The 23,418-nt window shown below is 35.3% G+C and overlaps 3 protein-coding genes across 8 annotated transcripts in view; 2 read left to right on the forward strand and 1 right to left on the reverse strand.

The window, feature by feature from the left end:
* Nucleotides 1-23,418, forward strand: part of LOC126697403 (uncharacterized) — a 60,845-nt gene that overhangs the window by 24,744 nt on the left and 12,683 nt on the right. The window lies entirely within an intron of this gene.
* Nucleotides 14,012-15,970, reverse strand: LOC126697406 (uncharacterized). 2 transcript variants are annotated; one of them, XR_007646192.1, is made up of 3 exons: nt 15,169-15,970; nt 14,639-14,876; nt 14,012-14,307 (listed from the first exon to the last, which is right to left on the reverse strand). XR_007646192.1 is itself a non-coding variant. In XM_050394402.1 (2 exons), the coding sequence occupies exons 1-2, from the start codon at nt 15,790-15,792 to the stop codon at nt 14,200-14,202; spliced, it is 732 nt and encodes a 243-aa protein (XP_050250359.1). In that variant the 5' UTR covers nt 15,793-15,961; the 3' UTR covers nt 14,012-14,199. The 2 variants fall into 2 exon arrangements, 1 of the variants encoding a protein (XP_050250359.1); XM_050394402.1 differs by lacking the exon at nt 14,639-14,876 and having other exon boundaries at nt 15,169-15,961.
* On the forward strand, nt 17,968-23,038 carry LOC126697411 (uncharacterized). 4 transcript variants are annotated; one of them, XR_007646193.1, is made up of 5 exons: nt 18,059-18,795; nt 20,380-20,490; nt 20,892-21,241; nt 21,781-21,834; nt 22,728-23,038. XR_007646193.1 is itself a non-coding variant. In XM_050394407.1 (3 exons), the coding sequence occupies exons 1-3, from the start codon at nt 18,565-18,567 to the stop codon at nt 22,797-22,799; spliced, it is 357 nt and encodes a 118-aa protein (XP_050250364.1). In that variant the 5' UTR covers nt 18,061-18,564; the 3' UTR covers nt 22,800-23,038. The 4 variants fall into 4 exon arrangements, 1 of the variants encoding a protein (XP_050250364.1); XR_007646195.1 differs by having other exon boundaries at nt 18,061-18,795; nt 20,416-20,490; XM_050394407.1 differs by lacking the exons at nt 20,380-20,490; nt 20,892-21,241 and having other exon boundaries at nt 18,061-18,795.

Raw genomic sequence — 23,418 nt, forward strand, 5'->3', positions numbered from 1 at the left:
GTCAAGAAAACATAGAGAATGTACATGATGAGATAATGAAAGTTATTTGTGACATAGCTTGGTCCATTTGTGGATTGTAAACAATATTTTTATTATTTATGTTTTCAAGTTAGTACGGATATTGTGGTTTTGAACATTATAATATATATTTTCTTTCCGGTTCATATTAATGTAGTTCTTTCTGTGAATCTCTGAGTATTATTATTATTATTGATTGCATTAAAAAAGACGAGATAACCATGACAGCATGGTTAAGTCCATTTTGGTATTTCGTAACCAAAATCGCAATTTTAAACCAGTGTTGTCCAAACACTCAATTGACAGAAACCACACTATTTTTCAAGGTTTTACCAAATATTGTTTGAGAAAAAAAAAAAAAAAAAAAAGGAACAGTGAGAAAAGGATATAAAAATATCTGAGTGAGTAGATAAATTTTCTAACTGAGGCATAAGCAGCCTATTTATACAAAGTTTTATACACTAACAGGCAACAGCTAGACTAAGAACCACTTCACGTACATCTCTCTAACTAAATCTGTTATCTTAACTAATAATTACTTGTCATAATTAATTTAGTTACTTGTTTGTTACTATCGTTATTTTGCTTCCTGGTTTAATTAGAAATCAATGTGAGTTGCTATTATAAAAAGATGCAGGGGCCTAAGGATAAAAAACTCATTGATTGTTATTCTGTGCCGTCTTATTAAAAAAACCTTTTTGTTTTTCAGAGTTGCTGAGATTTTTGTTACGTCAATCACGGCCATAACCAATATGAGATTGAAACTTCTGATAGACACAGAAAACCGTATAGTGCTTTTTGCTGAAGCTGACTAGAGAGTTAATTTCAAGGTGCAAGAGTTGTGTAGGATTGCCATAACGTTGTCATTTTAAATGTCTGTTAAATCTGGTGTTGCTTTCTTGACCCTCTAGGTCTTTCTTTTCTTGGAAAAATATTAGCTGGTCTTGAATCTGTTTTAGTTCTTAAATTTAAAAAAGTTCTCTTTTATCAAAAAAATATGGATCAAGTTCATTCTTCATTTTCCTTTATACTGCTTGCTTACTTGGTTAATGGGAGTATTGATGTGGTTTTTTTCAAATGGTCTTTAAATTTTTACAGAGATCGACTTCTCAATCTGATGTAAAAGATCAAAATTCTCCCTGGATCAGTCTGTAATTATATTTTTATGTTTTGTTTTTCTTTTGTTGGAAATGGAAAATTATTGTAGCTTTCGATGATTCCTGTTGTTTTTTTGTTTTTTTCAAAAGATTTTTTTTTATCTTCAAAGATTTGTGTTTGTACCAAGCTTTAGTGATCGGTGCTGGCAAATTTGACATATATATTGGAGGCTTATGATAACCTAAAACTTAGGTAAGTGGAGTATTAGATTCTCATTGAATTCAAACATTTTGTCAATGCAATCAAGGGTTTTAATTAAGGAATTTAATGTAGTGCACTTAATGTACAATATCTAAATTTTATCCGATGACTACTATTTGGCCACGTCTTGTCAAGGCTAGAAGTCACTTTAGTCCTAATTTGTATTTGATTTAAATGTTACTCTTATTGTTAAAATTTTTATGGAAGTTACTTACGTGCCATTGAAATTAGCTCACATATAATTTTAGTTTGAATTATTCTTTTACTTGTGAGAAGATATTTTTTCTTGTTTCAATGTGTGTAGGACTAGGGTCATAAAGTTGGGGATCAATTTGCTATAGAACTGTGGTTTAGGATGGCTTGAGCTAACATTGATTCACTCTCTCTTTAGCTACCACAATTTTGTTGCATGGTTAGCGGTTCTTTGATGGGTGGGGAGTGGCAGTATGACCGATGGTGCAACCGATAGTGTTGGGTGTTGGCGAGGCATGAGAGGGAGGAAAGAATTGAGAATAGAACAGAAAATTATGATGCAATTTAAGTGATGTGGTTCCATATTTGCCACATTATCTAGTTAAATTTGGTGATATAATTGTCCATGTCATCAAAATTATGGGTCCAATAAATTCCATTTATGACATTAATAAATTCTATCCGAATTTTAACAAAAAAGAAAACATTAAAATCAGATAAAATCAGAAGTAGATTATATATATCATATCATATCATATTGTATATAATAAAAGTTGGATTTGGATACCGTGATTGCGCCAAATGGTGGCTCCAAATTGCAGAAATTTTTTTAAATTTTTAGATTTTAAGAATAGATATATACATATTTTTTGGATAAATATGACAAATTAAGTAATGAAAAAAAGTTGTATTTGATTTACAACTGTAACAGTTATGTCTATTTAAAATGTTATCAATAAACCCTAAAATCAAAAAATAGATATATTTTTTTTTGTCCTTATCTTTTTCTCCTTTAATTTCTAAGTTGATAAAAATTTTAATTTTTATGAATTATCAATAATTTTTACTCTTCTTTCCGTCTCCAAGTTTATCAACAACTTTAGATTAGATCATAAAGAATTATTTGATGGAGGCTTATCAATTTGAAATGCTAAAATCATATTTATCTCCAAGAACAATTCAATGAAGGCTAACCAATCTGAAATGTTAAAATCATAAATATCTCCAAATATATCTAGAACTCTTCTATTGCTAGAATTATTCTGAAACTAGAAAACCAAGTTATCTATTTCTATTTAGAAAACAAAAGGAGGCTTTTGCACTAGAAGTAGAAATCTATTTCGCCCAAGAGCAAGGAGCACATTGCTTTTTCAAGTGGTCAAACCAACGAATCAATTGGGCCTCTTGTACACATGATACAGAACATCTTTCATGGCTTGCCATGGTTTCAATCTTAGAAAACAATCAGGTGGCACATGAACTTGCTTAGCTTCAGTCATCTATTATATGTATTTTGTTGCAGTTTTTTCAAAGCCTTTTGTACTCTGCCTAATCTTTTGAAGTTTGTGCATATATTGTTGATTTTTTTTTCCCTTGGTCACTTCTTTTATACTCTTTATATGGATCCCATGCAAGCATGCATAAAATTAATGTTTAATTTTGTGGTTAGAAACTTTAGATTTATTTTCTTTATATGTGGTGCTCATTACAAGGATTTTTTTTTTTTTTAATTCCAGCTATTAAATCAATTCTAAAAGTTTACCCTAATGCTTTGGCAATGTTTTAGATAGTCACAAATTTTAATTGTTATTATCAACTTTTTTATATATGCACTGTGAAGTCCTAGAAAACATATCACAGATGGGGCACATCAGTGAAGATGCAAAGATGGTTGTAACAAGTTAGATAGATTGGAGTTTTCAACAGACATTCTTGCACAGTATTCATAACACTTGGATTGTTTTAGAGCTTAATTAAAAGATATAATAGATTGTATTTCCCATATTGTTAACTAGGAAGCTACTGCATTTGTTTTAACGGTGTACCATTCTCTTTGTAGTTTAAGTTTTAATCTCTATTGCTTAGTGTAAGGACACGTTTCTCAAACGGCCCAACAAGGACGTTGGACTCGCACGCGAAAGATCCCTCACAATAAAATTTGTAGAGAGTGGGCTTAAAAGGCTAGCGTTTGGTCACAGGGCGTTGGTCCAAACTGGATTTTAGGGAACTCAGGTAAGAAAGGACTACGGTCAGGATATCCAAGCCCTACAACTTTGTATCTCGAAGGATTGGACTCCTCGGATCATGTCCGAGCAGCACTAATGCCTTTCTCCGTTTACCCGGAGGTGGGTTTTTTGTGGTGGAGCACTTATATTGTCCGGTCATTCTCATCCCTGGAGTTTTTCCCCAAGAAGTGAGATGGGACCCCCCCTCTGATTAGTTTATCTTCTCTTTTATACTAGCCTACGTTCGCTGTCCCTCGTCCACGTGTGGGGTCAACTTTTCCAGGACTGATATTTGTCCCGTCAATCTAATCCCAGAATTGTTGGGGATGGTTAATAAAGCCTAAAAATCAGGTTCTGTTAGGTGCTATGTCATGTCAATGAAGGGTATTAAAGACTATTTCCCCGAGATATTTTCTGATCTTTTAAGTTTGCTTGTATTCCACTTTTGTCAATGGGATTTTGGGTCTGCCGAGGACTAAGCTGTCCTCGGTTGTATCTTCGGGCCACTTTGGGCTTACTATTTTTGAGCTTGGGCCCTGGCCTCCTTCAGTTTGGGGCCTGTGGACTCCCCATAAGCGAGCGGGCCGAGCCCACAAACTATTGTGTCCCACATTAGTCCCTCAAAACCCTGCTGTCCAACGTCTTGGTTGGAAAGGTGGGTTTTGGTAATATCAAGCTTTTATTGCGGTTCATTCAATTCAGCCCTTGATCAACGTTGGTGACTCTTCACCTCCCCGAGGAATGCGCCGGTCTACAAGACGTTTCCCTCAATTTGCGCACGTTGCCATTATGCCGTTTGGTTATCTGAAGCGTGCCTTTAATATCTTCCCATTTACGAGACCTCCCAGATCTAACGGTTACTGATGGCGTGGGAGAACGAAACGGCACGTTCTTCTTTATAGATTTCCCTGGGAATCTGAACGCGGTGTATATCCTTTTCTTCGTTCCCTATATAAAGAGAGAAGACAAAAGGCGATTTTCTCATATCTGAATCCCTCAGGCCCTTCTCAGAGTTCGCTTCTTCCATCTGGTTATTCCCTATCCAATGATACATCCACCATAGCAGTCTGCCATGAATAAACCCTTCCTCTCCCAGAAACGCCATGTCCTAACAAAACTTGAGATGGCTCGGTCGGGACAGGGATGGCGGAGACTCAAGATTTGCCTTCCCATTCTTTTAGCCAAAATCTGAAGCAGGGACTCGTCACATCCCACTTTCGGTGTGACTGAGTCGAAAACCTCCATTATCATCTCCACCCGCTCTCTCATGAGCATACCTAATATGGCTCCAGTGTGCTAAGAGTTAGGATTGAGGCAGGGACTAAATGCCCTTGCTTCTTCCTCTCTTTGTTCACTGGCGCCATCCTTTGATTCCCCTTCTCCCTCTTTTGCTCCTTTCTTTTTCTTTTCATCTCTTTTCTCTTCTTTTCCTCCTTCTTACTCATGTCCTCCATCTTCTTTATTCATCTCCTCCATCTTCTGCTCATGTCCTCCATCTTCTTTTTCCTTTGCGCTCCTTGCTGACAAGAGCTTGCTGAAGTGCTTCCATGTGTTCCAATTCTTCTTCCTTCTCCTTCTCCTTCATCTTTTTCTAAAGAAGGTTCTTCTTCTGATATGAGCAGTATTGAGGCAGAGATTGGAGAGACGTTGAAGGCGAGTTTAAAAGACACCTGACCGTTTACTGATCTGTATTGCGGATGCTATTGTTGCTTTTAGCAATTCATTTTTTGTATAGGCTTGTTTAAGCCCTTCTTTGTACGTTGTAATAATCTCTCATATTAATAAAAGTTATTGTTATTCTACTTCGCATGTTCTGTTTATATGTTTTAATAACTTTGCAAACACTACTCGGCACAATAGTATAGCATTTGAATCAACGACAACTTAGGCCAAAATATTTGCTAATAAAAAGGTTCCACCATAACTTTAACAGAATTACTTAACATAACAATGCCGACCAGGGAGGGACGACACTTACCTCAATGTTAGCCAAGATGAGGACTGAGTATTCGATATGGTGTAAGGAATAACTATCCGAGGACATGTCATCCGCTAAACGAGCAGTTTCCTTAGGCTATTGAATTAGGGGGTCATTTTGCCATCTTAACGTACTGGCCTTAACATTTTACAGTACTCGAGCCGAGGACTTTCCCGTCCGAGTACTTGGTTTCCCCATAGGCTTGAGTCCGAGGACCACGCAAGTCCTAGGTTCTGTCCAAAACTTGTAAGATATCTTTTTTGTAATTGGTTTCCCCATAGGCTTGGGTCCGAGGACCATACAATGCCTTGGTTCTGTCCAAAACTTGTAAGATATCTTTTTTGTACTTGGTTTCCCCGTAGGCTTGGGTCCGAGGACCATACAATGCCTTGGTTCTGTCCAAAACTTTTTGAGTTCAAATTCTCCCTTTCATCAGGCATTTCCCAAGGTGCCGAGCAGGGGTTGTCCTCGGCAACGACTATTGCTCGGCGTGGGCCACAGTACCTGGGCCCTCACGCAAAGCGGGCCTGGGCCGCGAATTCAATTACCCCCCGAATTAAGAGGTATTTATGCAATCTCTGTCCACGCGGCACTTTCTGATGTCCCAGTGTTCGAGGTGCGTCTCTGCGAGGCTCCTTTAATCTTGTGGTTGCAGTTGACGTTGGAAGTTGGGCCAAAGCCATTTTGTCTGTAGCGATCCTTGGGACGCTGCGTGAGTTGACTGCCACCACCTTGTCTTTTCAAATAAATATGAGGGAGAAAGAGTTGCTTTATATACACACAGCTCCTTCAGTTTCCTCCCAAATCACAATTCCTACATTCAGTGCTATCCTCTCTCAACATAACGTGTTTGAGGCGAAGGTTGGGAAGGAAGAAATCTCTCCGCCGCAGAAGCACCGTGTCCTCATGAGACTCAACATGATAAGGTATGGGCACAGGAAGCATAAGTTCAGGAGAATACTCCATTTCGACCGAGGGGGAAGGGTATCTCTCCCTCTTTTAGTCAAAATCCGAAGCAGGTTCTGCTCATGCCAGAATTTTGGTGTGTCAGAAGAAAGATTCTCCGCCATCAGCGCCTTTGCCTTGTGGCAGGCAAATATTTAGAGAAAACCCCTCAACTTCCAACTCCCTGCACCTTTCCTTCAGCGGTGTCAGGCTCAAGTTGGGTCTCTTTTGCTGTTTGAGTTGTGGGCATGTGAAAGCATTGGGGAAGAACAAGGTCTTGGAGCTGTAGCCAACCTCTTCTCCGATCTACTTCCTCAGCTTTATTTTATTCTCTTGTATCTTCCCTTCTTTTTGGTTATGTAGTGAGTTTTGACACAAATTGATTCCAGTTTTTCATTGTACGCTGTACTATTTCTTTGTTTTAGTAAAAATGGAAATTTCTTTACTTGTTTTGGATACTGTTCCTTTGACAACACTACTTTGTGAATGGGTGTGCCTCATGTGTGTGTTTCTTCAAAAATATTTAGAGCAGAATAGCTTAAAACATAATCTAACTAACTCCAATTTATCAATACTACCAGGCAATATATCGATAATTCATAGTAAATCAAACTTAGGAAACTAACTGGGATAGCAGTTGAATATTCTGTGATAAGCGCGTGGATACCGTCCAAAGCTGATAATCTCTAACTAATCCATCCGAGCAATCGACTGGGAAGTAGGGAACTCTGATGGTGCTTTTGTGTACTTGGTTCCCCCATAGGCTTGAGTCCGAGGACCATACAAGGCCTAGGTTCCGTCCAAAACTTATGGTTTTTATTTTGTGTACTTGGTTTCCCCATAGGCTTGGGTCCGAGGACCATGCAATGCCTTGGTTCTGTCCAAAACTTGTAAGACTTCTTTTTTGTACTTGGTTTCCCCATAGGCTTGGGTCCGAGGACCATGCAATGCCTTGGTTCTGTCCAAAACTTGTAAGATTTCTTTTTTGTACTTGGTTTCCCCATAGGCTTGGGTCCGAGGACCATGCAATGCCTTGGTTCTGTCCAAAACTTGTGAGATTTCTTTTTTGTACTTGGTTTCCCCATAGGCTTGGGTCCGAGGACCATGCAATGCCTTGGTTCTATCCAAAACTTGTAAGATTTCTTTTTTGTACTTGGTTTCCCCGTAGGCTTGGGTCCGAGGACCATGCAATGCCTTGGTTCTGTCCAAAACTTGTAAGATTTCTTTTTTGTACTTGGTTTCCCCGTAGGCTTGGGTCCGAGGACCATGCAATGCCTTGGTTCTGTCCAAAACTTGTAAGATTTCTTTTTCGTACTTGGTTTCCCCATAGGCTTGGGTCCGAGGACCATGCAATGCCTTGGTTCTGTCCAAAACTTGTGAGATTTCTTTTTTGTACTTGGTTTCCCCATAGGCTTGGGTCCGAGGACCATGCAATGCCTTGGTTCTGTCCTAAACTTGTGAGATTTCTTTTTTGTACTTGGTTTCCCCATAAGCTTGGGTCCGAGGACCATGCAATGCCTTGGTTCTGTCCAAAACTTGTGAGATTTCTTTTTTGTACTTGGTTTCCCCATAGGCTTGGGTCCGAGGACCATGCAATGCCTTGGTTCTGTCCAAAACTTGTGAGATTTCTTTTTTGTACTTGGTTTCCCCATAGGCTTGGGTCCGAGGACCATGCAATGCCTTGGTTCTGTCCTAAACTTGTGAGATTTCTTTTTTGTACTTGGTTTCCCCATAAGCTTGGGTCCGAGGACCATGCAATGCCTTGGTTCTGTCCAAAACTTGTGAGATTTCTTTTTTGTACTTGGTTTCCCCATAGGCTTGGGTCCGAGGACCATGCAATGCCTTGGTTCTGTCCAAAACTTGTGAGATTTCTTTTTTGTACTTGGTTTCCCCATAGGCTTGGGTCCGAGGACCATACAATGCCTTGGTTCTGTCCAAAACTTGTAAGATTTCTTTTTTGTACTTGGTTTCCCCATAGGCTTGGGTCCGAGGACCATGCAATGGCTTGGTTCTGTCCAAAACTTGTAAGATTTCTTTTTTGTACTTGGTTTCCCCATAGGCTTGGGTCCGAGGACCATGCAATGCCTTGGTTCTGTCCAAAACTTGTGAGATTTCTTTTTTGTACTTGGTTTCCCCATAGGCTTGGGTCCGAGGACCATGCAATGCCTTGGTTCTGTCCAAAACTTGTAAGATTTCTTTTTTGTACTTGGTTTCCCCATAGGCTTGGGTCCGAGGACCATGCAATGCCTTGGTTCTATCCAAAACTTGTAAGATTTCTTTTTTGTACTTGGTTTCCCCATAGGCTTGGGTCCGAGGACTATGCAATGCCTTGGTTCTGTCCAAAACTTGTAAGATTTCTTTTTTGTACTTGGTTTCCCCATAGGCTTGGGTCCGAGGACCATGCAATGCCTTGGTTCTATCCAAAACTTGTAAGATTTCTTTTTTGTACTTGGTTTCCCCATAGGCTTGGGTCCGAGGACCATGCAATGCCTTGGTTCTATCCAAAACTTGTAAGATTTCTTTTTTGTACTTGGTTTCCCCATAGGCTTGGGTCCGAGGACTATGCAATGCCTTGGTTCTGTCCAAAACTTGTAAGATTTCTTTTTTGTACTTTTTTCTCTATACTTATTTATTTTTCGAAGGTCAGCCCCTAGGCCAGGGAGGGGAGAGTTGGCTTGAGGCTGGAAGCCCTTAGAGCTGCCTGCGCCGTTAGCAGTGCAAGGCGTAGCCCCTAGCAGAAGCTTATGGCGGAGCAACAACTGCACGTCGCCGGAGATGGGAAAGATTTGTGAATCTCTGCTTGCTAAAGAGCTGACTTATGCGCCACCCGTGCCAACGTGCAAGCCTTCCCACAGACGGCGCCAATTGTAAGGACACGTTTCTCAAACGGCCCAACAAGGACGTTGGACTCGCACGCGAAAGATCCCTCACAATAAAATTTGTAGAGAGTGGGCTTAAAAGGCTAGCGTTTGGTCACAGGGCGTTGGTCCAAACTGGATTTTAGGGAACTCAGGTAAGAAAGGACTACGGTCAGGATATCCAAGCCCTACAACTTTGTATCTCGAAGGATTGGACTCCTCGGATCATGTCCGAGCAGCACTAATGCCTTTCTCCGTTTACCCGGAGGTGGGTTTTTTGTGGTGGAGCACTTATATTGTCCGGTCATTCTCATCCCTGGAGTTTTTCCCCAGGAAGTGAGATGGGACCCCCCCTCTAATTAGTTTATCTTCTCTTTTATACTAGCCTACGTTCGCTGTCCCTCGTCCACGTGTAGGGTCAACTTTTCCAGGACTGATATTTGTCCCGTCAATCTAATCCCAAAATTGTTGGGGATGGTTAATAAAGCCTAAAAATCAGGTTCTGTTAGGTGCTATGTCATGTCAATGAAGGGTATTAAAGACTATTTCCCCGAGATATTTTCTGATCTTTTAAGTTTGCTTGTATTCCACTTTTGTCAATGGGATTTTGGGTCTGCCGAGGACTAAGCTGTCCTCGGCTGTATCTTCGGGCCACTTTGGGCTTACTATTTTTGAGCTTGGGCCCTGGCCTCCTTCAGTTTGGGGCCTGTGGACTCCCCATAAGCGAGCGGGCCGAGCCCACAAACTATTGTGTCCCACACTTAGCATATTGTATCTCTTCGTAGTTAAAGCTTTATCATCCCTTTGAAAAACTTATTTAGGTGAACTAGATAGCAAATATCATACTAAGCAGGTTTTTTTTTGTTTGTGCTACTTATTTTGTTTTGTTAATAATTACACAGAGAGGTTGAGATCAAATAATAGAGATTATTGTTCACAGGCCAAAAATGACCTACTATTGAAAGGTATAACTTCTCAATTCTCATCATATCTCAATGCTATATTTTCAATTGTGGATGAAAACTTATTACCAATGTCTTAACTCTTAGTTTTTCTCAACCAAAAAAAAAAAAAACTTGAAGTTTATATATATATATACACACACATACATCCTCTTTGTTTATTATAATTTTTTGGTAGGGTGAAAATCACTCAAGTTTTGGTGACTTCTCCCATGCTTTCAAGGACAAAAATTAAATTTTCATGTAAGTCTCTCAACTTCAAATTCTTAAATGTTTATTAATTTAAACTGTTCTTAATTATTGAATTAATGTTTCCACTTAAATATGCTTTCAATCATTTTTTAGATAGTTTTTAATTACTAAATTTAAGGTTTTTCCATTTAAATATTACTTAAGCCTTAAATTTTAGGTATCTCCTTTCATATTTGTTACAAGTTATCTACCATCTTCCATTCAATTATTTTATATATATATATATATATATATATGCCTTTTATAATATATTAGTCTTGCACAATATGCATTCATTATATAACTTAAAAGTAAAATAATCATTTATTTTTATTATCTATTTCATAATTTACATATGAATTTTGATTAAACCGTGTATCGCACGGGCATAATACTAGTATATATAAAAAGAGAGATTTCTCTTCTTTCAACAGGACTCTTTGTGGTTAAAAATATCCTCATTAATGAATGGTAATAGTGTTATAAATGTCAAATAACAAATTTCATTTTGAATTCAAATTATGGGCTATCGCTTTTCTCTAAAGTTTATCCTTTTTATTTGTTTGAAAAAAAAAAATTCTAAATCATGATAGATTCAAATTATTAACCTTTATCAAAAAAAATAAAAGAGTCTTTGAGCATGCACGTAAGCGCGTACTCATGAGCTAGTATGTGTGTGTATATATATAACAAAAATAAATGTACAAAGACAGGTTGAAAATTTGAAATAACCAGGAATGTACTCGAACAAAAACATATTTTAGTCAATTGACTAAAAAAATCAAATTAAAAAAAGTCAAAATGTAAAAACATCTCCTTGAGTTTGGGTCAGTTGCAAGGTCAGTTGCAAAAACAACTTATGAGGTTTATAAGTCCTTCAGGTTTCCTTATCAACCAAATGGACCTTTGAAACTAACTTCATTAGCTTTTATGAATGGAAAATCACATTATTATATTAAAAAGATGCATCATTTGATTCACACTTATAGTTATATGATACGCTCGTGATTTTTCCATATAATAAAAGCTAACAAAAGTTTTGGCAAATATTGATATCTCAAAGAGTTGTAACGAAGAATTGGAACTTCGAATGATATTTTTGTAACTGACCCAAACTTGGGAGTTTTTTTTTTTTTTTTTTTTGGCATTTAGACCCCCCAAAAAAAAGAGTCTATTCTAAAAAAACGCAAAATAGATAAAGCTTTTTCATATAGACTATTGCTTTTAACTAAAGGCTTTTTTTTTACCTCGCTAGAATTGACTAAAGATTAAAGAAAGGTTACAAACGGGTGCAGATTACTTATTCTTTTAAAAAAGATAAAGAAAAGTGGTTCCTGAGTTTGCAAAAGGAGTAACAACAATTAATTTCCACAATTGTAAAATATTATATGTGCTTAAGGAACAAACGATCAACTGCAAAAGAATTAGGTAAACGGTGTCACGGGATAAGATGACATTCAGATCGAATGATGGTAGAAAATCAACAAAGACCATTGTTGATGGGTGTTATTGTTGGACGGAGGGGGTTTCAATGAGGCGAAGGAAGAAGAGGTAACCTTTAGGATGGCCATTGGTCACGTTGGGACTGATAGGGGGTAAAGAAAACAAGTTGTGCCTTAGCCCCTCAGTCATCCTTAAGCAACTCATTGTTGAGGTCATCATAACTCGACCATACAAAGTGGTTGATAATTACCCGAAACTAGCGTTTTCATTGTAAGTACTATAAAAACATTTTCAGTACACTTTTTTAAAAATTGTTTTCTCGTTGTTTTGAAAAAAAGAAATCCCAATAGTATTAGCAAACGGAACCTAACATATTTGCATCTCATTTTGATGAAACATAAACATAATGATGCTCAACTAAGCCTCCAATAAAACAATAATAATGCTAGAGATACAAATTATTTTATAAATTTTTTAACAAATAGTTGATGTGGTTAGTGATTATTAGTAAATAAAAAAGTGATATTAATGATAGATCTAGATGAAAACCAAAAAGAGATTAACTACTTCAACATTTTGAAAAATATTGTTAAATATTTTGTGGTTGTATCATTACTCATAAAACAAAAAGGGAGAGAGAAAAGAGTGAGCATATTGCTCTTAACATTGCCACATCAGATTTGACCAATGTTTAAAACATATTCGCAACAAAAAAAAAAAAATTTATATATATATATTTATATATATATATATATATGTAAATTTTAGCAATACTCTTGAATGGAAAATTATTAAATACTTTGAAAGTACCATAAATACATGCTTCTCTCTCATATGAATTGTAGGTCCCATCATAAATTTAGTTAGTGATATATACTTTTTTTTTCTATGAATAGTAAGACTCACTATTATGCAAGAGAAAAAAAAAAAAAAGTATCAGACTAATCTATAAGAGCATCCACAGCAATAAAGTTATATTTTTAGCTATTTAGCACCACAAAAAGCTACTTTATTTATTTTACATACTCATTTTACAAAACATCAAGCAGCAGTAGATTTATTTTAACTTTCAACACAATAAAATAATATAAACATCACAATAAAATAATACTAGCCTTATCACACGTGCTCTACCTGTGTGCAATGAGGCTTTTTTTATTTTATTTTTTTATTAGTGTTATAATTTTTTACTTATTTCAATTTGAGATTTACACTTATTTTCACACAAAAATTGCACTTTTAGAACCACTAATATAGCCAAAAGTATCATTAGGTTAGATCTAAAAAGTGAACACCAAAATAACATTGAAATATGTCCCTATTTCTCTTCCCCATTGTGTATATATATATTTTTTTCAATTAATAAAGTCTAATATTGTTTCATAAAAAAAAAAGAAGTTATTACTATTATTTTTTATGTGATATGGGACAGATTTTTATTTTTATAAATTTCTTACAGAACTTGGGATAGGATTTTTTTAATAGAAAACCGTACGGTGGCTTTTATTTTTATTTTTTTATTTTATAGAACGTGGGATGGTATTTTTTAGGAGAAGGTGGGGATTGTGGAGAGTTTGTTTGTTTTTTTTTTTTTTTTCACTTTTTGTTATTAATTTTTGTCAATTTATAGTTTTAACCCTATTTCTTATTTTTTAGGAATAAGGATAAATTAATTAAATTAGGGGTATTTTTGTAAGTAAAAAAAGACAATAACTAACTTTTCGAATTCTCTTAATATATACAGATATTTACTATAATAAAATAATATATCTCCCTTAAAAAAAAAAAAAAAAAAAAAAAAAACCACAAACCTATCAAAGGCACAATCCACATCCACTTCCAACCAAGAACAATCACCCAACAACAACTAGCAAGCCCAAAACAACCACCCACAACCATGGTCAAAAATCCAAATTAGGCAAAAACTACCGCATAAATCAACCATCAACATAAAATAATATATCTCCCTTTTAAAAAAAAAAAAAAAAAAAAAAAAAAAAAAAAAAAAAAAAACCTATCAAAGGCACAATCCACATCCACTTCCAACCAAGAACAATCACCCAACAACAACTAGCAAGCCCAAAACAACCCCCCACAACCACTGTCAAAAATCCAAATTAGCCAAAAACTACCGCATAAATCAACCATCAACATAGAGATGGAGGAACCCACGAAACCAGAGAAACCCAGCCTCCATTCATCAAACATCAACAAAATAAAGGTATCTCACGTTTGACTTCCTGTTTCAACTTCGAGAGGAAGACATCAGTTAGAACAGTCTTTGAGTATAGAGAAGCCTTCAATATCTTCGCTCCCTAGCAAGTAGCAACAGACCACATAAATCAATGAGCAAAATAATGATTAATTACATTTAGAATTGGGAAATACCGAAATCTTTATTTTGAAATTAACACGTTTCAAAGGCAGACAGAGAAAGATCATTTTCCAAAGAGAAATGACACTCACACGGTATGTCAGTTTTTTGTTTTGTTATTCCCTTTTCAAAGACTAATAACAAGTGACATTAAGGGGAAAGAGAGGGGGATGCAATATTTTATTTTACAATATGAGATTAGAGTTAAATGATAGCATTTGAAATGAGAATTAGTGACCTCTGAAAATTTAAGTTGTTGGAAGCTATGCCACCTGAAATGAGGACCTCCTTAAGTTTTTTAGGTGTTGGAAGCTATGCCACCTGAGAAGAGAGCACAATAGGGTGGCCCATATGCTTGCTCATCATGCTAGATGTAGTGCTGCTAGTCAAGTGTGGAAGGGATGTTCCCCCCCGATGGTCCGACACCTAATCCAAATGGATAGTTCTTAGTCGGTTGGCTGCTCCTTTCCCTGCTGGTGCTGTTTTCTTTGCCTTTGTAATTTCGTTTTTCTCTCATAAAAAAAAAAAAAAAAAAAAAAAAATTTAAGTTGTTGGAGGCAGACATAATGACATATTGAGGTACATAAACTTGGGATTGAGACGGATCAGCGATCAATTCCAAAAATTTCGTCTCTTTCTTATACCAATATCATTGTTTAGAAATTAGGACTCTATAATTGAACAACTATTATCTCAGTTAAAGCATCTTATTTTGCAGTAACTTTCACTATAATATAAGGACAGAAACTAAAAGTAATGGACTAAAATGCACAGAAAGCAAAAGAATGATCACATCACATACCTCATCCATGCCCAAATTGACAACTTTCTCCTCTAGAGCCCCAAATTCCTGGACATTGAACTTGTTAAGCAGAGTGATAGTAGAGGTGGTTGACATGGGTTTCACCACTAGATCATCCATCACCATGTATGTAACCAGCCCTGTCACGTACCCTCTCTCAGTACTTGCGCTTGGAGTTGGTGGGTCTACCATATTTTTCTCGTGGTTCATAACATTTCCGCACGAAGGACAGATTGCGCTTAAGTCATAAGCCAGATATGAGTCACAGACGCATCTTTTTCTAGAACAACTATACAATTTCATGAATGTCGATGATGATTCAATGTTTTGCAATAGAAGAGGGAGTCCAGCGCCACCACCAGATATGTGTACTTCGGGCTTCAGGAGATTGTCTTTGCTCACGCCTGGTTGAAGGTAAATACTGCCTAAATTTTCAATGCTCTCGTAAATATTGCCGAAGCTGCCCTGTATTCCTTGCTTTTCGAAAAGCGGAACGAAAGTTCCGATGGGTAGGGCCAGACTGTGAAAGAGGAAATCGATGAATTCCTTGCCTGCTTCAGCAAAAAGCACTCTTTGGCTCTCTCTGTCTATCAGAAGTTTCAAACTAACATTGTTTTCTTCCATGGACTCTCTCTAGCTATTTCTTTCTTTCTTTTTCTTTTTATTATTTATTTATTTATTTTTTTTTTCAGAAGTTTTTGGGACAAACGATACACCTCATAGCTCTCATGTAAATTAGTAGATGTTGGTTGGAAAGTCAGAGTCTCCTGATGAACCACAGTTCACTGTCGACCACAGATTGAAGACTTTTCAAAAATATTTTATTTGTCATATGCTTTTATACTTATATTGTATGTGTTTTATTTTTTCAGCAACTAATTTGTGATTTGTTTAATTGCCAAATATCACAATGATAGTTTGTCACAATTATCTGAACAAAATCTTAATACTAATTCAAAGGAATTAGAGCATTCTGTATCATTTTGTGCAAATTTTTTTTTTTTTTGGGTCTATTTTAGTATAAAAATACACTTTTATTTATTTATTTTTTCACTTTTCAAAATGTTCTTTATCAAATTATTTATTTTACACAATATTTACTTAAAATATCAATTTTTTTAATTGTCACTCTTAATTTCTTCACATACAATAACCTATATTCACTTTTTTCCTTCGTCTTTGACATATAAAAAGAAAAAATTAAAAAATTAAATGCATCAATTTACATAATTACTATAACAATTATGTATATATATTTTTTTTTTGTTTTTTACACAACTTTGCATGACATAATGTAGATGAATTTTGGACTTAATTGGTTAAAATGTGGTACTTTTTTATTAGGGTTGTGTTAACGGGCACCTTACGGTGCCCGTTAACAACCACTTTTGTGTAGATTTTTGTCTACTTTTTGTCGTTTTTAACATATTTTTATTCTTTTTGACAACCTTTTTAATAATTTTTTGCATTTTTTTTGCACTTTTGACAACTCTTTTAACAAGCACCGTGCGGTATTTGTTAACATTTCCTTTTTTATTATTCAAACAAGAGTCTTATTAACAATGACAAAACTTAAGTACAGTATCTTAAGTGTTGTTGTTTAGATTTCCCATTTAAGATTCAGCCATGTGGTTACTTAACTAAAAAATACACTTCTATTCCATGAGAAAAAATTCAGATGGTAGAATCTTAAGATGAGAACTTAAAGAATAATATCTAAGTATTGTACCTAAGTTTTGCTCTATTAACAAATACTCTTAAAAAATTTATTAATAAACTATTTTTATGAAAAATATAAAAAATTGTAATAATTTTTTTTTAAAATATTTTCTATACATAATTTCCATTCAAAGAATGATGCGTCAGGACTTAACACACACCATTATCACATTGGAAGTTGTGCTCTTTAACTTTTCTCTTTTCTTTGTCTTCATGGTGCGTGAAACTTTACCGTTGTTCTAGTGGCCCTGCTCCCACTCCTCTGGTGCGAAAGCTCCTGTCCTATCTAAACTTGGTGAAAATGTTTGTGACCATTATTTATTTTGCACCAGCTTTATTAGCAGATTAATGTTAAAAACACATAAAATAACACAATTTATATTATAGTTTGTCCATGTGACAGATTGTGAGTAGCAGGTATGATGATAGGTTTATGTAAAGATATACTTTTACCACTTACAACTTATCATATAAGCGAGTTATGACACAAATTATACCATGCATTCTATGTAATCCTTGCTTTACTCTTATTAGCCTTATTAAAAGGCTTAAAAGAAAAGAGACTCATAATTTGTTTAGAAAGGTAAAACCTCGTCGATGATTCTTCTTTTTCTTTTTCTTCTTTTTGGAGAAAAAGCTTAGAAAATTGCTTTCTTTGCTTTTAGACTAGGAAGGCTTACAACTTGATTAAAAAAACAAAAAAGAAATTATAAAAAGAAAAAGCTTACAACTTTTGAAAGAAAAGAAAAGAATAAAAGAATAAGTACTTGTTTGGAAGGAGGTTGTAATTTTTTTTTTTTTTTTTTTTTTTTTTTTTTAAGGTTTATCTGTATATTTATATGTATCAATTGTTGCATAAAAGAGTATCTGACAGCAAATAAAAAAAAAAAAATGACAAGTGTTTAAGATTTATCTTCATATGCATTGCATATAATCCTTGAACACACATATATATATATATATATATATATATATATATATATTTTTTTTTTTTTCTCCCACGTAGTCTTGTATGTAGCAATTGCCGCGACGCACCAAAACATTAATTTTCTAAATAGTTTTCAACTTCAAATGGGTGAACTTTTTTACAATATTCATAACTTTTTCAAGTCCTCAATCAGTGGCCGACAATGAGCCGTGGGAGACTCTTGACTTTCCAAGCCATGTACTGATTTATTACATGAGCTCATTGAGCTATCCAGTGTGTCCCCCTCCCAAAAAGAAAAAAAAAAAAAAGGAAGAAGAAGAAGAAGCTAGAGTCCATGGAAGAAACCAACGTGAGTTTGAAACTTATGATAGACAGAGAGAGTGCTTTTTGTTGAAGCGGGCAAGGAATTCATCGATTTTCTCTTTCAAATTCTGGCCCTACCCGTCGGAACTTTCATTCCACTTTTCGAAAAGCAAGGAATGCAGGGCAGCTTCGGGAATATTTTCGAGAGCATTGAAAATTTAGGTAGTATTTACCTTCAACCAAGCGTGAACAAAGAGATTCTCCTGAAGCCCAAAGTCCGCATCTCTGGCGGTGGTGGTTCTGGGCTCCCTCCCCTATTGCAAAACGTTGAATCATCACAATCATCATCATCTTCGAGATCCACGAAATTCTAAAATGTCAGCAGTAGCTGTGACCCATATGTAGCTTATGACATTAGAGCAATCTGTCCTTCGTGTTCCCGGGTTATGAACTGCGAGCAACATATGGTAGACCGACCAAGTCCAAGCGCAACGAAAACGAGTTCCTCATGTACTGAGAGAGGGTACGTGAAAGGGCTGGTTACATACATGGTGATGGATGATCTAGAGGTGAAACTTATGTCCACCATCTCTAGTATCACTCTGCTAATTAACAAGTTTAATGTCAAGGGAATAAGGGCTCTTGAGGAGAAGGTGGTCAATTTTGGCATGGATGAGGTATGTTATGTCACTCATTCTTTTGCTTTCTGTGAATGAATCCATTACTTCTATTTTATTAATTTCTTCTTTTACTTTCCCTGAGTACGTTAATGGTGAAAGCTATTGCAAAATAATACTCAAATTGAGTTTTTAGTTTTAGCTATTTCATGTCCTAATTTCTGGTTGGCACGTACATGTTTTGTTTTATTTCTTTTCTGAAAATCTATTTGATTTTGGAATGTGCCTATTTCAATGTGAAGGTGTGATATTTCACTGATCTAAATATAATTATTAATTATTTTGTTCCTTAATTTATGTGGTTTGTTGTTAGGGGGTAAAATTGCTCAAGGCTTCTTTGTATTCCAAGAGTGTTCTAACTGATGTCTTCCTCCCGATGGTTAAACAAGAAGTCAATTATGAGAATTGAGTGCAAGAGTTTAATGCCTTTGCCAAGATGTTGTTCTTTTTTTTTTTTTTGGGTTTCAAATTAGGTTTTAAATGTTGGTCATAAAGGGTATTATTCTTGCTCTTCTCTCTCTCTTTACTGGAAGCTTATTATTTTTAAGCAGTATTATGTTTCATTAAAAAAAAAATTGTAAGTTTCTGTTAATTATTATTGATATTGCTTGCTATCACTGAGTTATGATGACCTTAATAATGAGGTGTTTCAACATATGTTTGTACAATACATAGTTATTTGATTTATCTACTATCAAATCAATTTGGGTACCATAATATGCCACGTTTTAATTGTTGATACCTACTGCTGGACCAACGTTGCATTGTACGCTCCATTTGTTTTGAAATAAATATTTTTAAACAAAAAATACTTTACATGTAAATCATTTTCAGTATAATATTTTTAAGTGTTTGGTATGACGAGTAAAAATTTTCAAGCAAACCACAAAAATCAGTGGCTGAGCCATCGAAGTTACTAGTGACTAGAGGGCCAATGACTTGATCGTCGGAATCGGCAACTGGAACAGTGGCTCCAACAACTGAACTGATAGTGACCACTGTCAAAGCAGTGTCTCTGATGATCAGATCATCAACATTTTCAGTCAAGTTTGTAGTAATCCAACACAAAATATGTTATCTCTCCAAAGAATAATTAATTCATTATGTGACTTATTTCTTAGTGCAACCATATGATTAAATTTAATGGAAAAATTACATTTTACTCCCTTAAACTATATCCCATTTTATACCTACTCCCTTAAATTATGAGAATGCAGGCTCCCCCCTAAATTGTTACCTTGTAACACTTGCCTGTGGAAGAAAACCCTTCTCATACATGGAAGAAAAAGAAAAGCAAAGAGATTAGTCAAAATTAGGACTTTTCCAAGTTTGAACTGATACAAAACCAAAGAGTAATGTTATGTTCACAACAAATTTTAAATAGCAAATTGTTATTGTTCTAATTTGAGTTTACCACAAATTATTTTTTTACCCACCAATAATAACTAGTAACTATATCCATTGCCACAAAGTTTGATGAATTTTATTGGTTTGAATATAAATTTTTCCCAATACATAAGGTTTTTTTTTTTTTTTTTTTTTTTTTTTAATATAGTCTATTGCTTTATTTGCTTCTTGATGTAGAACTGATTGTCATAGCGTTCTTGGACTCTCAAGCAGGCCTGAAAATGCGCTAGGCAAAAAGGCACCAGTAAAAATCATTTCGACGATGGAGTCAAAATCATAAGAAATTCGGTAAGCTGAAGAGAAATGGTCTTCTGAGCAATAATCATTGTTTTGCCACGAGGTGTATCCTGATTTGGCAAATTCCTTTGTTTAGCCTCTGAAAACCATGATTTTGCCTTTTTAGTAATTTATGTTTCCTTAATAACTTTTTGTCACCTAATCTCGTAATTAGTGCGAATTAGGGTTTTAGACGTTTCCTAATCGTTCTAGGGTTTTACACTTTTACTTTCTCAATATTTATATGTTTTGTAGCTTCCAAAGGCAAATCAGATTATTATCAATAAAAATACAGAGTTTTTCTCAATTTTTTCTCTAGTAGATTCTAGTTTATCACATTGTAAATTCAAGGAACACCTCGTGGATTCAAGATTTACTATCAGAAACTAATAGTTTAATTTCTGTTCCATCAGGAAATTAAGCATCATGTGTACTTTCTTCTTACTTCTATGACATCATGTAACGCCCTAGCCCAAGTAAAAAAAAACGTGGTCAGATTTTTGACTCACGTGAGCCCCACCCACCTACCCCTTAATTCCCCACCACTCATTTTCTCTCAAAATTTCTCCCTTTTGGCCTGCTGGCTCTCCTCTCTTCTCACTTTGCTCTCTTTTTCTTTTTCATTTTGTCTCAAACACCCACGATCCTCTCTCACACTCCCTCACTCTCCCACCGGTGCATCACTCCACCGCCTCCATCATTATCTTCCGGCGAAAAAGCTCCATAAAAACCTCTTAAGCTCCTACATCTCATCTTATTTAAGGTAAGAGCTTTTATACTTTTTGTGGGTTTTCATATTTTGCTAGAGGTTTTTGTAATCTAAGTTTTGAAAGTGATATTCTTGTGATAATGTTTATGGGTTTTGCTTTGGTGGACCTATTTGGGTGAATGGTTGTGGATTTTGTACAATGGTAGCCATTTGATATTTACCCATAGTAAAGATTTGGGGGTTTTGACTTTCTAATGTGAAACAATTGATGAATCTATTTTTTATAATTTATTTGGAGCTACTGGAGGATTTACATTTGGAGTTTGTAATGGTGGATATGGTTATATATGTTGTTGTTTTGTGGGTCTCTTGAAAATGACATGTATGTTGAGGAAGAAATTCATAAAGTGTTGGGATCTCTTATGGTAAAGAAAAGGCTTTGAATGATAAACTTTGGAAGTGAAATACATTATTTGTGAGGATAAGTACTTAGGCTTGCCTAATTAATTTCTTATCTAGCGATTTATAATTCGTAGCTAGATAAAATGTCAAGCTTTATGCTTATTGTGATGGGTTTGTTTGGTATTGTTTAGGTTCTAACTAATCTCCTTTGGAGTTTTGGAACTAAGCTTCTTGCGGGTTGCAAGGTAAGTAGCTTTTAATGAGATTTTTGGAAAATAACCATGTTGTATAAACATTGTTTTCGGGTCAAACACATTTTAGAAAATTAATGGTGGAACTATGATTTTCTAAAAAGTGTTATGTTGTAACCCTACTATATATGATTATATATGAAAGTGCATATTTTTATTGCATATGGGGAATTGCATGATTTGTTAGCATGGAAAAGACTAGCATCTTTGATTGAATTCTTAAGAATGCGTTTTATGGATTCACTGCATTATTTGTAAATTCTAAAGATGCTTTATCTTAGCTTGTATTATTTGGGAAATTTAAGCAAAATATTTATGACAAGAAATAGTTTAGAGGACTTTGAGAATATTGTGGCTATTTGGTTATTGAAATATTTTATGAAACTACTTGGAAGTGAATTGTGTATTTCAAATACATTAACTTGTGAGCTTTTGACATGGTTTTGTTATTGTGCCATGATATTGGTGATTACCCCGTTTGTGTGACAACCCACTGTTTGTGTGATGACCTCGTCTGTGTGATGACCCCGTCTATGTGACGATCTCGTCTGTGTGACGACTCGTCTTTGTGACGACTGGTCTGTGTGACAACCTTGTCATGTGGCCTTGGGTGAGATTTCTAGATTTGAAATGGTATTGGATATTTTATGGCTCACAATGAATAATATGTAGTTTCATAATTACTTTGGGAAGCTTAGTGCTACAATATGTCTATCATTCTTATCATGATGTTAAAGAAATTTATTTTACAGAATCCAAATGGAAATTCCCAAATTTTAACATGTCTGTAAAATGTTCATTGTTATGAAACTTGTATTTTCCCCACTCCCATTAATTATGCTACTTACTGGTCTCTGTCTCATCCTATTATTTTATAAACTTTTCAGAGTGGGCAACAATCTTTTGAGACAGCTTTTTGGTGGCTAACAGTAGTTAGACTAACTATTGATGTAGGCTGAACTTTTGTAATGGGTTATTAGATGGTGTACATCTTAGAATAGGCTTGACTTATTCTTTTGTATATTATAGTGGTTGTTACGTTATTTCCACTGATGGGACAAGCTAATGGTATGTAATTAATTATTCAGACTTCTATTCTTTTGTGGCCAATGGTCCTTGTAATTATTGCTTAGAGCTCTGATTTACTTTGAGAGTATATTCAATGAAATTATTATGATAATTTTTTATGTTAGTACTTGATATGATTTTTGTGGATTGAATTGTCAAAAGGGAAGGAAAAAAAAAATCTACAGGTACTTTGAGACGTATTTCTCATGCTTTGGACTTGTTGAGGTTTGGGGCGTGACACATCACCTCTTGAATGCAGGAAAACATTTTTCTCTTTCTTTTTATATTTTTCACTAAAATTGACTGAAAGATTGAGGTTTACAAAAGGGTATGTGCTGATTACTTTACCTTTACAAAAGAAAAAGAAAGGTTTCGGAAGTACATGGAAGAAAAAGAAAAGCAAAGAGATTTATACACAAACACAATTTGTGACTGACAATGAACCGTGGCTCACCAATAGTAAGATTTTTTCACTATTCCTCTTTTTTTTATTCAAGGATCTTAGCCCAT

The sequence above is a fragment of the Quercus robur genome, chromosome 8 (genome assembly GCF_932294415.1).
Source record: "Quercus robur chromosome 8, dhQueRobu3.1, whole genome shotgun sequence".
Taxonomy (NCBI): domain Eukaryota; kingdom Viridiplantae; phylum Streptophyta; class Magnoliopsida; order Fagales; family Fagaceae; genus Quercus; species Quercus robur.